At 39.5% G+C, this 16,863-nt stretch overlaps 1 protein-coding gene across 1 annotated transcript in view; it reads left to right on the top strand.

Annotated features, from left to right (window-relative positions):
• Positions 1-16,863, top strand: part of MEGF10 (multiple EGF like domains 10) — an 85,163-nt gene that overhangs the window by 30,877 nt on the left and 37,423 nt on the right. The window contains exons 6-9 of the mRNA XM_053932391.1: positions 8,741-8,987; positions 9,475-9,595; positions 11,447-11,583; positions 13,923-14,135. Of these exons, the coding sequence (XP_053788366.1) occupies positions 8,741-8,987; positions 9,475-9,595; positions 11,447-11,583; positions 13,923-14,135 (718 nt within the window). The remainder of the gene's footprint in view (positions 1-8,740; positions 8,988-9,474; positions 9,596-11,446; positions 11,584-13,922; positions 14,136-16,863) is intronic.

The following is a 16,863-nucleotide window of genomic DNA, read 5'->3' as shown; positions in this document are numbered from 1 at the left end:
GATCAAACCCTACTGTACATTTGTAGTTTATGTTTTCTGCCTGTTTTCTGCTCACACTCCTACAACAGTACTTTATATCTATTTATAAATGTTATTTATTTATATTATTTATATATATGTATGATATTATTTATATTTATATTATTATCTATATTATAATGGATAATACATTAATCTGATTGTCAGTTTTGAGTGAGTGTGCAGTTCAGTGGGTGTCCTGTCCACAACCAGGACATCCACTTTGTTTTTCTTTTCATGCCTAGAGTCCGCAGATAATTCCTTCAAAATCAATAGGACACTTTCTGGATAAGCTGGAGCAGAGGCAAAAATCAATATTACACTGACTTGTCTGAAATGGTTATAGCCTTGTGATCCCCCCCAGTTGGCATGAGTGGTAGAGCAAAAAAATGAAGTGATATGTCTTTGGTTTATTACCAAAGCATGGTTAAGATTGTTTGTGAAAATGGGAGTGGGATTCTTCCATTTTTATTGTGCTAAAGTAATCTTGAGATTTGTTTGAATCACTGGGTTTTAATTTGTAATTTGATTCTGTTGCTGATTAGCAGAGCTTTATTGGGACTATAGTCTGAAGTCATGGGAGTAGAAAAAGTGGCACAAAGACATAATTTGTCTCCAGGGTTTTGTAAAGCATGAGAGGAAAATTGGATTTTTTTCCTTAATACATTAAGCTGCAGGTCTAAGCCTTGCACCTCAGAGAAACCTTTACCTTTAAATGGGCTTATTAAGGTAACTTTTAAACTACAATAGCTCTGCTACTATCATATTTCCTTCACAGCCATGGGTGTTTTGTAAAGTTCGCAAATTCCATGAAAATCTTGCTGTTTTCTTCGTGGGATTTGGCAGATGCAGGCCATGGCAGAAACTGGATCCCTTGGCACTGCTGTGTGTGAGACACTCACGTGAGCCATGAGCAGTGCCAGCTTCCCATTGCAGCCCTGGATTTCCTTTAACCCTGCAGAGGTGGGTGGATCTGTGACTTTTCCAGTGAAACAGCCCCCGTTGAACCTGCCTGGAACCACCTTGCACACTCTGATGGCATGGAGTCCTCCCAAACTGAGATTTTTCTGGGCCAGGGTATTGCTTTAATTTTTTTATTTTATTTTATTATTATTATTTTTTTTTTTTTTTTTTTTTTTTTTTTTTTTTTTTTTTTTTTTTTTTTTTTTTAACTAATGCAGCTTGAAAGATATGCTTAGGGAGTTAGCTCATCCCTGAGTTTTCCAGGCCATCCAGCAGGAATAAGTTCTGGTTTCAGCCACATCCTTGCATTAGGAAGACTTAGTTTCCAGAACTGGGGAGCTGGTAAACACACAGGCAAAACTGCAGAGTGTCCTGGCAGATAGCTATTTTACTTCTATGGAAAATGTAGAGAAATAGCTTATTCAAGTAATGCAGAACTGCCCCCAGCTCCTGAACAAAAGTGCTAGCAGATTATAAACAATCTTGAATTTAACCTGTTCGTATTTAATGTGCCTTCCCTACGTTCACCACCCGTAATTCTTCTGTAATTATTGCTGCTGTAACTTCCCTGACTGACCTCTCCTCAGTTTTTCCAGCTGAACACTTCACTTTCCCCTCTAACCATGAGGAATGTCTTTGAGTTGAGAAACTAACCCACCAGTAAGTCATATGAGGTGCAAATATGAAAAACAAATATTAATGGAAGTTGCCATCACCTTCATTTTTAACAGTCACTGCAGTGTCACTATAGTAGGTGGCATCAAAACTTTCAGGGCTCCATAGCACCTCTGCTTTCCTAGAGGTTCAGTACAATTATGCATTTGAAATAATAAAATCCTTATGTTTAGTATATATTGGTGCTATGAACGATTTTGGTTTGGAAGTCCTAGGGAAATTAATAGATTTTATGGCCATGCATCAGAATTATGCTTAATTACAGTCTGTAAGCAAAAGTAGAAACAAAAAAATCACTTTCTACAAAACAGAGTTATTAAATTTACTTATGTTGAGATTTACTTAAAGGAAGGCATTCCAGTAAATGGTGATAGTTTTATTGCTTTGTAAAATTTTTCTGGACCAGAGAAACTTTTCATTTCTGCTTTTCACCATTTTGGAAACCCAGTAATTTGTACTGCTTGCCTAAGCTGATTTTTTGACTAAGGTCTGTGTTGGTTTTTTTTTCCCCTACTAACAATGCTTAAGTATTTTTTGTGCTGATTTAATTTCAATCTGCCTTATATATTGGCAGGCTTATACGTTTTCAGTGGCTCACTTAGTAGGTTTTCAAGGATGTGAAAGATACCATTTGTGGCCAATTAAAGAAAAACAATTAAGATGACCTTCAAGTCATTGGAAAAAAAAAAAAGCTAATTTATGGTTCTACAAGGATATCTGTGCAAAATCAGGGTCATGGAAAGGATGTGCTGCAAACAGGTTCTTAAAATTTTTCCTATAATAATAATGATTTTTAACAGGTTTTATCTCAGTAGCATGATAAAATGAACACCAACAACCATCTGTGTGTGTTTTCCTTATCAATTATCCATCCTTGTGTTCTGCTGTCCAAAGCACTTTAAAGAGTCTTGGAAATTTATGGCATGTGAAAGGCATATAGTTCCAGTCTTTCATAAGATCTGAAAAACACATTTTCATTGTTCTTCCACTTCACGGATCAAAAGGCTTTTATAAAGTAAACAAGAAAAAACCCTGAATTAAGTTTAAGCTTAGTGTTTTGAATAAAAATCCTTTCTTATACACAAAACAAAAAGTAAGAATGAAAAATGGGCCACAGGGTAAAAGCCCTACAGTATAACAAATGCAATCAGATAGAAACAAAAGACTGAAAGAAAATTCCAGATGCAATAGAAATGGCATTCTGAAAAAAAAAAAAAAATTCCATGCATTTTTGTGTCTGGGATGTAGGTAAAGTGGTCTTTTACTAAAAGACATTGGTATTTTATAATTATTATGAGTGATTCTCTGAAGGAAAAAAAGGGGTTTTTATTAATATGCATGTGCCATTTTCATAGCATTTTGAGATGACTAGAACAGAGCAAAATTTTAAAAAATTACATAGAAAATAATCCATGGCTTTATTAAATAATACTTTGAAGGTTTCTACAGGATGTTTTTATCATAGTTTTCAGAGTAGCTGGCTTTGTTTCCTGGGTTTTTTGACTCATCTCTGAAGTTTCTGTTTGCCATGTTCTACATTTGCTGTCCAGACTGACAGAGAGGCTGATGTCACATGGGGCTTAATGCATCTTGTCAAATTTAAAACACACTTTGAGTATTTATAGTTTTCACAATCAGCAGGAATTTACTTTTACTTGGTTTAAGTTCCAGTTAGGATAATTATTATCTATTTCCTATCCTGCAGAAATATCCTAAGGGAAACAAATTCAATCCGTTTAGATCTGCAGATGGAAATAGCAGAGAGTAGTTTCAAGAACACTCTCTAAACTTTCTAGTAGGTGTGATAACATCCATATTTTTGTCATTTTTTTGCTGAAAACATCAATGGATTTCTCTTCTGTTGACTCTTCGAAGTCACACCTTGGGGCATGTTCAGGGATTAGCAATCTTGTTTGTAGTAACAAGACTGTCAGTGGAGTATTCCTTTGGATAAATCAAAGTTTTCTCAATATTGTCCTTTTCTTATTCACACTGTGTATGGTTGGGGAAAGGGAAAGGGAAAGAGGAAGGGGAAGGAGGAAAGAGGAAGGGGGAAGGGAAGGGAAGGGAAGGGAAGGGAAGGAAGGGAAGGGAAGGGAAGGGAAGGGAAGGGAAGGGAAGGGAAGGGAAGGGAAGGGAAGGGAAGGGAAGGGAAGGGAAGGGAAGGGAAGGGAAGGGAAGGGAAGGGAAGGGAAGGGAAGGGAAGGGAAGGGAAGGGAAGGGGAAAGGAAAGGGGAAAGGAAAGGGGAAAGGAAAGGGGAAAGGAAAGGGGAAAGGAAAGGGGAAAGGAAAGGGGAAAGGAAAGGGGAAAGGAAAGGGGAAAGGAAAGGGGAAAGGAAAGGGGAAAGGAAAGGGGAAAGGAAAGGGGAAAGGAAAGGGGAAAGGAAAGGATGGGATGTTGAAGCTATGGGCAGCTTCAGTTTGTTCTACATGCTGAAGGAAGGGAAATCACCTTTCACTTACTAAAGGCTGTAGTTGGAACTTTCTGAAGAAACTATGTTGGGAGTTTTGCAGGCTGGGAGATAGGAATATGTGCCTTTGCCAGTGTTAGGTTATTTTAAATTTATACTTCACAATATTGCATTCCAAAGGAGGGAGTATTTACTCCCTGCTGTCTGTGGTAGGGAATTTTGTTTTCAGTTTTTCTAAAAGACTATAAAAATACAAAAGCCTAATGAAACGATAAGAATCTCCTCTGTTTTCAAACAGTGATAGGTATTTCCAGGAACACACTGCAATGTGTCTTGCAGAAAGATGGGTAAGATAGACTAAAATCTCATTTAGTTGTCTTGGTGCTACATATGAGACACCTGCAAGAAACTGACAGCAAGGATTGTAAATCTTAGTTTTGCTGTACTTCTTCTCCCTCCCCAAAGAAGGAGAAGAAGTGATCTTTAAAAATAGCATTGCAATAAACAATGTCTGGATTGAGTATGAAGTTATAAGAGAAATTGTGGCATAGTTAAAAGGTAGTTGCAAGTTAGAGTTTCTAAAGAAGTTTTTCTTCTGAGCTGTTCTTTGGTTTTATCTGATAGCGTTATTTGCTTCTTATTATAGGTCAGCCTTTAGAGAAGTGCAGAATTTTAGGTGATCGAGGTGGGTTTATCAGGAATAAACTGGGACTTGTTTGCATTTTTTTTTGTTGTTGCCCTTTAATGAAATCAACATTTTAAAAAGGTGGGGAAAAACCTTACAAACGTGTGACCATATTTAGTTAAAAGTGCTTTTTGTCTATAAAGAACAATAAAGCAGTTGCCAAATTCTACCCATGTATTCCAGATTGTTAGGAAAAATAATTTAAAAAATAAATTAAAATATTGGGGCTCCAACCACCCCAGTTTATAAATCACAAAAACCATTTGCATAAAACCACCTTTAGCCCAGCACAATGACAATGTGCATTACAGTTATTTTACAAGGAAATCTTATGCTATACAAGAGAACTTTACATCTTCAAAGATGCTACAAAAGGCCCCAGATTGGTAGCAGTTTCCATCAGAGGTTTCCGTTTCTTCTCAAAGTTGGTTCTTTTACCATTGAATCCTTAAGCTTCTCCCTGTTTCTTGAGACACTTGACCCTCAGTGTCAGCAAGAATTTTTATCATGGTAGACCTGCATAGTCTTAGAGATTCTTACCATAATGCTCATGTTAAACAGAATTTATGCAATGCAGTGCTCTTATTCCAAAGGGGAATTCCTGCTTTTGCTCAATAAAGCAGAGAGCAAAGTTCTCCTTCCTCTGTGTGTGGCATTGTGTGATGTGCACCGTGCATACTGTGGTGACAAAAAAGATACTCCAAGATGAATAATAAAAGGAAAATATTATAAGAAGATGTGACATTAATACCACAGTGTTAAAAGTGGTGTTTATGTGTATTTTATTTTTTCCCCAACAGCATAAGGTGAAGGCAGAAAGGACCCTCATACAAAAGCTGACAGGGATACTAACTAATTCTTCTGTTTAAAACATAAAAAAACCTGTGGGTAAATATAACATGTGTGAAAGGCCATGAGGGCCTTTTGTAAATAAGGTGTTCTTTGTAAGACAGAACAAAAATAAGCCAGTTCTCTAGGATCAGCACAGAAAATTAATACTGGTTTACTGGCTGGGTTTGGCACCTCAGAGTGATTCAGACTTTGCAGGAGTGATTGGGGCTGACATGCACCATCCTTGTGCTGAAATAACTCTGAACATTCTCATGTTTCTATGCATTGCTCCCTTTTCCCCTTGTCCTGAGAGAGATGGTATAGCAGCTCTAGATCTGTTCAGAAAATCAGTGTATGAGGATTTTGAAGGTAGGCACCTTCAAAAGCTTGTGGTGTGTGCCCCATGCATGTGGCTGTGACCTTGGGTGCAGGGAGCATAGCTCTTCTCATTAAACTCCTGCTGACACTGTAACGTGGCAGTAGTTCATCAGCCCCAAGAATATCCCATTCCACCAAATTAGCAGATGTGTGAGACTTCCAGCCCAGCTTTCTCAGTGTTTGAATTCCAGAAATAGTCTGATGTATTAATTGTGTAAAAGTAATCCAAACTCACCACAGGAAATATTTCTACCCTTTGCCTTCTTTTCTAGTAGTAAACTGAGCATCCATTTCTGATAAATCACTCTGATTTCCTATGGAGAATTTTATTGATGATCAGTCAGGGGAAATAGAGGTAAAATACATGATTTATCCATCTTGTTCAGTCTTATTATTTTTCCCCCTTAATCCTCCACAGTTCTGCCCATAAGTCCATCTTGTTCAGTATTACTATTTTTCCCCCTTAATCCTGCATATTTCTCCACAGTTCTGCCCATAAATCACAGGTGGATGGAAGGCTGGTGACAGACCACGTGTGAAGGGTTGTGGCAAAACTGCACCGTGCTGGGGCCACCACTGGAATGCAAGGAAAGACTGCAAAGTTAATATTTATTACTCACCCGATCATTGCTGGGAGAATGGTCCTGAGGCTGGGTGTTTGCAGCCATAGGATGTGCTTTTATTTTAATGATTTCCTGCAAACATAGGGGAATGTCATGCCAGGAAACTAATTAATGGTAATACACTGGGCAGTGCATCCTGCCCAAATGAGGCTGGATGCTGGATGCAGTGGCAGATGCTTGGTAGGAGCAGTTTCTGGGCGCTGTGGCTCTCAGGCTCATTGCACTGGGTCTTCAGGAAGTTGCAGGAATGTTGCTGCCTGCACCAAATACCCCATTCCCAGCAGCTGGTAAAAGAACACAAACTCTCACCAACCAATCAAGAATAAATTTCTTACTAGTTCTGTCTTTGTAGCAAGGGCATATTCTGGCTGCTTCCATCCTTGCCTGACCTCTGCACTGGAACAGATGTGGTGTGACAATCAGTCTGAATTCTCCTGCTTATCAGACGTGTCTGGACAGGGCTTTTTGGGTTTTGTTTGGTTTTTGAAAAATTATTATTACTTGTTTGATTTATTAATTAATTAATATTTCCATGAGGAATGGCAAAAATTGAAACTTTGTCTGAAATGAAGAAGACTTTCATCTGAATGCAGACTAATGTGTTAAAAAAAAAATATATAAAAATTAGGGGTTTCTGTTCTGTCATGATAGAACACGTGACTGTCTCAGGCATCTTGACAGACATACATGTATTTTTTATACACAAACTTGCTAGTTTCCTAACTGGTTGAGCAGGAGGATAACACATTCTACTCCATGCAGACATGTTGAAAATGTTTAAAGTTATCATGGCAAAAGGCAATTTGAGAGATGCAGTGTGCTGTAGGCAGCAGTGTGTTACAGAACTGTTGTGGGCCTGTTCTTTTTCCATAACAAACCCCACACATCTTTAAAGACAGAGGCCAATAATAAGATGAGCAGTTGTTCTTACAGACAAGCAGGCTGCGTGTTTATAATACATAACACTACTTTCTGTTGCTCTCTGTTTTATTGTGTGTAAGTGCTCACAGTATCTCCATTTATGGATGCATGTTCTAGTGACCTATACTGGGAGGGGAAAAAAAAACCCAACCTTAAGGAGTAGATTCTTGAAAAGACCCTAATTCCTTTTTATTTGTGTAGCCTGGGTGAACAGCTCTTACAGCTGAATAATTCCTACCCTGAGGAGCATTCTTGAATTACTTTGCATTAGTCTAGGAAAGTGTGGCTGTTCTCTGCCTGGCTTTTTTGCCCCAGGAGAAGACTGGGAGAACAATGGTTGTCAGTCTCCAAGAGGAGAGCATGGGCTTACAGTCACTGCAATTGAGGCTTTCCCATTGTGCTGCTGTTATCAACAGAACACAAAAATAAAATCAGATCATTTGACCATATGATTAACACATTCCTGTTGAACTCCAGGTGACCCTAATCTTCTGGCTCTTTACAGAACTCCTGTGTTTCTTAGGAGAAAATTTCTTCCTTAACATCGAGTTCTTCTTTTGATGCTGAAATACCCTCTGAATGGTTTGCTTGTAGGGCTTTAATGGGATGCATTGGGGCAGACAAGAAAAGATGGATTTGAATAATCGGAAAGACGCAATGGATAACCAAATTTGTAACATCCAGATGAAGTTTAACCACATAGTTGTTAATTTCCTATTGCTTGGTGAAGTGCTTCTTGTGTTTTCTTTTGCTCTATCAGTATATTGCAAGATTGCAAAGGAAATATTTGCAATTACGTGAAAATAGGAATTCTTTGATTTGACCAAAATCCTAAGTCTACACTGACCAAGCTTTGCAACTTCCTTGTGGGATTCAGAGAGTTGTTGGTGGATTTAGATTACATTTTTTTAAGTTAGTAAGACTTTCCTCTGTAAAGGGAAACTAATGGTTTGATGGTAGAGAGTTACAATGAAGAGTTTTGAGAATTAAGAGATTTGAACTCGTGTGTAATTTTCAGCCTCGTGTTTTATAATGTTGGCTTTTCTCAAGAATAATCAATTTCATAAATCACATAAATGAAGTCTGATCTGCCTGCTACGATCCTTAAGGACCAAGGAGGAATAACTATTTCCATTTCATAACTTCGTTCTTGCTGCTGCATGGCTGGCTCGCAGCACCTCCACTGCTGTAACCACAAAAACTCCTCTAAAACTTTTCTCTCTCTGCCCGTCCAGCCTGCGACAGCGACCACTGGGGACCCCACTGCAGCAGCCGCTGCCAGTGCAAGAATGGGGCCCTGTGCAACCCCATCACTGGGGCCTGCCACTGCTCTGCAGGCTTCAAGGGCTGGCGCTGCGAGGAGCGCTGCGACCCCGGCTCCTACGGCAACGACTGCCACCAGAAGTGCCAGTGCCAGAACAGAGCCACCTGCGACCACGTCACCGGCGAGTGCAGGTGTCCCCCCGGATACACCGGCGCCTTGTAAGCAGTGGCTGTGTTGTTTTCTGGGGGTGGCAGGGTTTTGAAGAGTTTAGATGGACTTCCATTCTGAGCTAGCAGGTTTGGGCAAATCTGTGTTGCAGGGTGTATTTGGACGTGCGGCCAAGAGAAAAAAAAGCCTTGACCCAGAGGGGTAAAAACGCACAAAAAGGAGCAGCAGAGGGTTCTTCGTGGCCGTCACAGCCTGGCCACAGGTTTGGGAAATGGCATTGAAACATGGAGTTGTTTGGCCTTGATCATTCCAGAACTGTGTCAGCAGCAGTGAATGAACGCCAAAGTGCGTGTAAAGAGGGGCCTTGGGAAGGAGTAATTCCTAGAATGCCAGGTCTGTTTCCTTGGGGCGCATCTCTCTGCGTCTCACTGCTCTGTGCTCCACACTTTTGGCTGGAAGAGCTGATGATGATAGCACTGGAAACAAAGCTGGGGCCTGTGGTAATGGGTGTCTGTGCTGTCCCCACCCTGTGCACAGCTGTGAGGACCTGTGTCCCCCCGGGAAGCACGGCCCACAGTGTGAGGAGCGGTGCCCATGCCAGAACGGAGGCGTCTGTCACCACATCACCGGGGAGTGCTCCTGCCCGCCAGGATGGATGGTAAAAAATGCTCTCTGAAACCCCCACAACCCCCCCAAAACTTCCATATTTGTACATCTCGACAGGGGAAAAAAAAACAGGGTAGCAAATGAGGATAGCAAATGTGGTCTGCTTGTAGCCAGTAGTAATGAGAAACATATTTTAGCATAAGGGACTGAAATAAAATGTTTGCGAAACCATCTGTTACTGAAAATGCTCCAGTTCTGCACTGCCTTTTTAACTGTATCAGATTCTGGGAAGCAAAAGACATGAGTTGTGCTGTGACAAGGCAATATCCTTTAGGTCTTGCCTGGGACTCATTGGTTTCTGTGTGTAGGTTGATGTTATAAAGAGATGACACCATTTTGTTTATTAATAGTGGGGTTTGTGCCTGTTTTTGTATGTCCAGTATGCATGAAAAAAAGCCCAAAACCTTTTCCTAGTGTGTTCACTGTTGGGGAGGAGATGGGACATCAGGTCTTTGACATTATCTTTAGGCTTCCTTCCCTTTTATCAGAGGGTAGGGAATTAAGACTTGACCTTGGAGCTGCAAATAATCTTCCCTTGCTATCAGGCTGCCTGCTCTGAGTTGGCAAATAATGCAGTTGGAAGGTGATCAAGGCCCAGATAAATTCTTTAAATGCGTTTGCCGATAATATTGATCATGAACATTTGATAATATTTTCCATTTAAATGTTTCTTTTGTGTGAAAAAATCACATGTACTGATAATTTAATTACCTTGTGATTCTATTGTATTATATTATACTGTGAATAACCTGTGGCAGAGGCCAGTTTTTCACCAACTAGAGAGCATGCTATAAAATACAATCTCTGGTTGTGAGGTTGTGTAGCACACCTGACTACCTAGCTTGGAATATGGCCATTTTTACTTTTTGTTGCATTTCATGCTAGAAGAGCAAAATTATTGGTCATGGAATACAGATGTTTGCTTAAATTCTTGACTCCGTTTATCTGCCTAAACACAGCCACTAAAAATGAGATAGAGCACATGAAGCAGTGAGGAAAACTTATACTAGTATGTATGTTAACTAATACATGACTATTTAGACCTTTGACTAATTTTCCATTCCAAGTAATTATTTAAGCGTAAGTTTTCATTTTAGAACTTCCAGTTTTGTGTTTTGTCAGTGTAATATTTTATTTTTGCTTTTCCTGTGACAGAGGTTTAAGGTAGCCAGGTGCAAATTCTGCAGTGTCTTATATTAGATTAAATACCTGGATGTCTTTTGTCTGATTAAATGCCTGTAAATAACTTTTTCTTGAAATGGCTTCTTAAAAGTCTCAGGTTCTGATGTTTCCCTCACCACCCAGATGCAATTAATTCCAAGGATGTAAAAGGCGGTGCAGAAACTCAAAACCCATTGAAAGGAGCAATCATGCTACTTAAGCTTTTAGGATGTGCTGCTTTAAGAGAAATTGCAAACAGCTTTTACAGTCTTCAAAAAAAAAAACCCCAACTTACCATGAGGTAGAATAATCGGGGCATTAGAGCAGCTGCTGATTCTTATACCTCTTTTCACTGGAGGGCATTCCTGAGTATATTGATATATAGTACTCCTGGTAAATAAATTGGGAAGACCTTGACATCAGTTAGTCTTATATGTGTAAGTGTTTTCACAGGTGCTTAGAGAGAGTGTTTTTCATGAGTGTTTTACCTCCAACACACAAATTCTAGAAGATTATTCCTCCAGTGCTGGAACATGCCCTATGTTTAAAGCTGGAGAAGGGTTTGGCATTTCCAAGATCAGCACTGGGAGAGTAATACAAGATGTCCTTGATCTTCCCTCATTGCTTCCTTGTCCATTCAAGCTGCAGTCCCAACTCTAAGACTTCTCTTCTGCACTCCCAGGGCATGGTCTGTGGTCAGCCTTGTCCTGAGGGTCGTTATGGGAAGAACTGCTCCCAAGAGTGCCAGTGCCACAACGGAGGCACCTGTGACTTGGCGACGGGCCACTGCCACTGCAGCCCAGGCTACACAGGGGAACGGTAAGGAAAACCCATTCCTGCCAGGCTGCTGAGCCTGGAGGGCTCTGCTACAACAGAGGAACTTCAGAAGCTGGTAGAAGGAGCAGTGGAAGTATCTGAGATATGATCAAAAATGCTGTTTTAGATGGTGAAATGTTTGCCGTGTCACTCAGCTGGTGCTGGGTGGCAAGCTGAAAATCCATGTGAAAGAGCACTTGCTGTGAAGGAACTGCTGGGTTTCACTGTTTCCCTACTGTACTCTGGCACTTCTCATGAGTCTTCCTCCCTTGGAATGTCTTGCAGAATGGTGCAGCCTGGGCTGTGGTGGAGGGCTGAGGAGGGAGGCTCGTGGGTTTGTGCAGATGTCTGGCACTCACTGCAGCAAGGGAGGCTCGTTCAATCTCTCTTCAAAGGCTGCAGGCTGAGAGTTGTGTCCTAAAAATGCTCCACTCAAATGAAATGAAACATTTCATTTTCTGATGGCTGTAAGTCAGCTTTGGCGGATTGGAAAGATAGTAGACTGAAACATCATTTTTTAAGGCAATGGAAAGCGATGAAAGAACATTTTCCTGCATGTCTTTTAAGCAGCACGCAACTAATTTTCAGGAGTCAGCAGCAGCCTGATCACTGAGGTCAGTCCAGGGGATCCCTGCCAGCAGCTGTGGATATTGTAACCATGTGCACTGCCCACACCAGTGTTCACAGGACGTGGGAAGTGCTCTGCCAGACATAATGTGGAAAAAGACCTCACAAAGAAGAGAAGTAATTAGCCCAGTGCCATTTGCATGCCAAAGTTATATTTGTGTCTGTGAAGAAACACTGCAGAAGGTGGTAGATGCATTTAAACAGACAAAGAAAGGGGCTTCAGGGAAAATCAAAGGAGTAACCACAGAAGTGTTTACACAGTGCCCTGCACTGGTGTTTTTAAAAATAATTAAATTTTTCATATTGTTAATAGTTTAAATCTGACTATCATCTGAAATGCCTTACAGTTTGCAGCATTTTGATCACTTTGGCAGATCTGAGCCTCCTTCTTTTCCTGCAAAAGAGGCTGTATTTTCAATTCTTTCATTTGTTGAGATGGTTCCAAGGGCAGGAAGGAGTCAGTGGCAAGGCTGTAGACCTGGTCCTTATGTCAGAGAACTGTGGGTGCACTGTCTGAGGTAGCCCATGCACACCACCTCCAAAGATATGGTTTTTGCAAGTTAAATTAAAAAAAAAAAATTAAAGGTTAAATTTTGTCTGGTTTGGCTGGGGTTCCTGGTTTTCATTTGAGGAAAATTCTTTCACAGCTTTATTTGTATAACTTCATCAAGAAACATTGATACAGGGTAATTAACTCTATTATTATGCTGTTAGGTCTACTATTATTCTACACCTCAGGAGAAAATAAGATTTTATTGATAAAAAGTTAGGACAGAGTTACAAATACCTTGAAACTTCTGGGTATCAGCATCAGATTGAGAAAAATGCTGTAGAAGCATGAGACAAACATGTCTACCCATTTTACTTCAGTCAGAGGGCTTTGCTAATTTCTGTTACATTTTGCAGTGCCTTGTATCATGTCTCTTTGAAATTCTCATGTAATGAACCAGTAGTCATACCTGAAAACAAACCAAAACAAAAAAGCCAAATCTAAAAGATAAACAGAAGAATAAAAAAAAAAAAGGAAGAAATAAAAAGAGATAAAATCATTAATAATGTGTTATATTATCAAGTAGTATTTTTTTACAACCTGTAACTTGACTTGCATTTAGAATTTAACAATTCCTATTTAGAACACAGGAAAGGCAAAGCTGAAAAACATCAAACTCATAAGACATAGCCAAATGAAATTGCTATCCAGAAAATAATCAGTTAATGAGTTGCAATTTTGAGAAGCAGGATACTGAAATTTTATTTTCTAGTAGTCAGGTTAAAGATACAGACTGATCTTTAGGTTAAACAATGTATTACATCTATGAAAAATTAAGGATATTAATCTGTTGGCTAAAGTGTCTGCCTTCTCAAAACTCACAATGAGAGAGGAAAAGTTTGGTGAAGAAGTCTCTTTCTTAAGATATATTTTCCTTAAGCAGCAACAAAAATCATTGCTACTTTCCCCTGTGGGTTAAACTCAAATCTTTACTGATTTTCATTTTCATCTGTCAGAAAAATTAGATGAAAAGAATGGGTTTGAGCTCCTGATTTTTTTTCCAAGTTACAGAGATTTTTGCTCCTATTTAAGTGGTGTTTTTGACCAATAGAAGACATTCCTCATAAACCAGATTTCCTTTAAACCTCCAGAAACTGTCATTTATGGGTAATAGAACTATTTTTTGTTTGTTTATTATTTTTTTTTTTTTTTTTTTACCTCACAGATGCCAGGATGAGTGCCCAGTGGGAAGCTATGGGCTGCTTTGTGCAGAGACCTGCAAGTGTGTGAATGGTGGGAAGTGCTACCACATCAATGGTGTCTGCCTCTGTGAGCCAGGCTACACCGGGCCGCACTGTGAAACCAGGCTCTGCCCCGAAGGAATTTATGGCCTCAAGTGTGATAAAAAGTGTCCCTGCCACATGCCCAACACCTGGAGGTAGGCTTTGCACCCTCTACCCTGCTTTGTTTTTCCTAAATAGAACACAGAAACCCAAATATAACCTGAAAAGGGGTATTTGCTGATTTTTCTAATACTTTCGTGCATTCTGAAGCAGCTGAAGACTTGTAAGTATTTGGTATTCTCTGACTGCAATGAGAAAGAAGATACCAACCCAAAAGATGCTTTGAATTTTACTTGCAACCATATTTGATCATAATATTAATGGCTGGGTTTGGTCTCTAACCCATTAAATAAATATTAAGACAAAGTGTGACCTTTATCCATGTTTGCCATCTGAATAAATCATTATATTGTTCACTGTGACTGCATAAAGTCAGTGCACATTGGGCTGCCTCTTACATACTCTGGTTTCCTGTAGATGAGAAATAACTGAATTGAAATCAATGGATGTGTAAAGTCTTCTGATTAGGGCATGAGAAGCTTGGACATTTCTCTCAGTCTCTCTCTTTATATAAGAACTTCTGTGGGTGACTTATTTTAGTACAAAATTTCAAAGGCCCTACCTATTGTAAATCTGGGTTTGAAAAGTACCTTTTTTGTCATTTAAGTGTTTTTTTGAGTGAGCAGGTAAAATACAATCCCTGGAAATCAAATGAGAATAGTTTTCCCATTAGCTTAGCTTTTACACATCTCTCCTTATTCAGGAAATGATAAGGCCTGTTTTTTGAGTTTTTGTGGATTTTGTCAGCATTTGAGCACATCGTTAAGAAAATGTAAAAAGTAGTTATTTTCAGACAGAGTTTCATTTGTGAGGGAGGGATGTCAGATGTCAGTTGAGGTGAGCCAGCATATTTATGGAAAAATTGTGGACAGCTTTCTTTTGTTACAAAACAGTTCTTCTGATTAGATACTGTGGTCATTGTGCATTCACTTACACTTAATTGCATTGCTAATAACAGTACCTTGGAGAAGGGTTGTGAGGACAGTCTAAATTTTTGCTGTTGAAGGTAGCTGTGAGGGGAATATTCAGGAACTAGTGAGTGTCACACAGAATGCTGCTCTACATTAATATAAGAGGCACTTTTTCTCATAGGCAAAATAAAAGCCTTTCGTCAGAATTTAGCAGTGATGTTAAATCCATGCATGGAAATAGCTACTCTGTTAATTCTTAGTGAAAAATTATTTTGTGTTTTGTTGGAGTTGTCCAACAAAACACAAAATAATTTGGTTTGTTGACAAACTGTGTGACAACAACCTGAATTCTTTTCCCCTTCCAGTCATATACTTTTACAGTTGTGTACTTGCACTTCTGCTCATCCCATTTGCCTGAAATACATAAAAAAATACAGTTATTTTGATGTAAAATCAAGCAATTTATTATTTGGGCACAGTGTGTTCGGGCACCATAATGCAGGGCCCTCCAGCTCTCAAATTAGGCTAGCACACCAAACACTACTGTGTTATGACTTATGGTTAGCTACTTCCCTACAGAAAATATGTCTGCAGACTGTTGCAGCAGCCTGCTGCTGCACTGTATACCATTTCTAATATTACAGGGATTACTTCTGATTCATGTTCCACACAGCTGCTCCTTCATTTATACCACTGGAAGAGACAGCTTGTGGTCAAGTCATATCACAAATGTTCACAAGTAGACAACAGCATTTGGCTGGTCTTTTTTTTTTTTTTTTGGACATTTCCCCGCCATGAATGAGAAATCCAAAGGCACTTAAGAGCCCTGAAGGTGCTGGAGCATGTTTGCCAGAGCATCATGATGTGTGAGGAAAACAAATATTTTCATTGCTTCACAAGTGAATTTAGCATATATGTAAGATCCTTCCCCTTGGGCCAGGATATGCCCAAGACCATAAATAACAGGAGTCAGGGTAATGATGTAGAAGACAAAACTTCCTGTGGGCACTTGAGGCTTTTGAGAATCTATTGAGAATATTTTTGGAAGCCAGTTGTGTCAGGTTGTCCTTGCTTCTTGATGTCACTCAGCCATGAGGCAACTCTTTAATCATGACAGGGAATACCCTCAACCCTCTCTTGCCTGCCACAGGCACTGCACTAATTCATTTAGCAGCAAAGTAATCTCAGGGCATGCAAAAAAAAGGGGTGGAATTCATTCTGCAAATAATCTTTGTGTGTCTGTAGGTCTGGGGCTCTGTTTTGGGTGCCCTTGATACTGTGACAGCTTTTTTCATCTGGGTGTCACTGGTTTAGATATCATCAAAGAGGAGCTATTGGTAGGCTTAGAGCTATAGGTTATTAGCATTAATTAATACAGAAATAATCTAAAGGTTAATTAAAAAAATTCTTAGCTCCAAAAAATACTGCTCTAAAGAAAGTGTTACATAAGTTGCAGAATACAGCTATATTTTTACTCATTTTCTTCACATACTTCTCCACATACGTAGTTGAAAAGTGCACATTCTTTGTTTTTTATTACTGTTTTATGATTGACAAAAATTGCATCAAAACAGCTCAGACAATAATTCATTATTTGCATTTTGGGTAGGCTAAGCTGTAGGGATTTTGATGCTGCTGTTGGTTGATGGCAGCTCCTGGAGAAGAAAGGCAAGCCCTTCCTTACTCTTGGTTGTACCAGGAGCCTTTATTAAATCCTTTGTAGAGCATAAAAATAGCAATACTTGAGAGATTTTCATCTGTTTGAGTGGCCCACCAGAGGACAGCAACAGGTAAAAACCTTCTTGTATCAACAGCCTTGGTGCAGTTCAGCCTGCAATTAAGATTTATTCAT

This window comes from Vidua chalybeata, chromosome Z (genome assembly GCF_026979565.1).
Source record: "Vidua chalybeata isolate OUT-0048 chromosome Z, bVidCha1 merged haplotype, whole genome shotgun sequence".
Lineage (NCBI taxonomy): Eukaryota > Metazoa > Chordata > Aves > Passeriformes > Viduidae > Vidua > Vidua chalybeata.
Note: the sequence above shows the minus strand (reverse complement) of the source record. Positions and strands in the feature narration are given on the sequence as shown.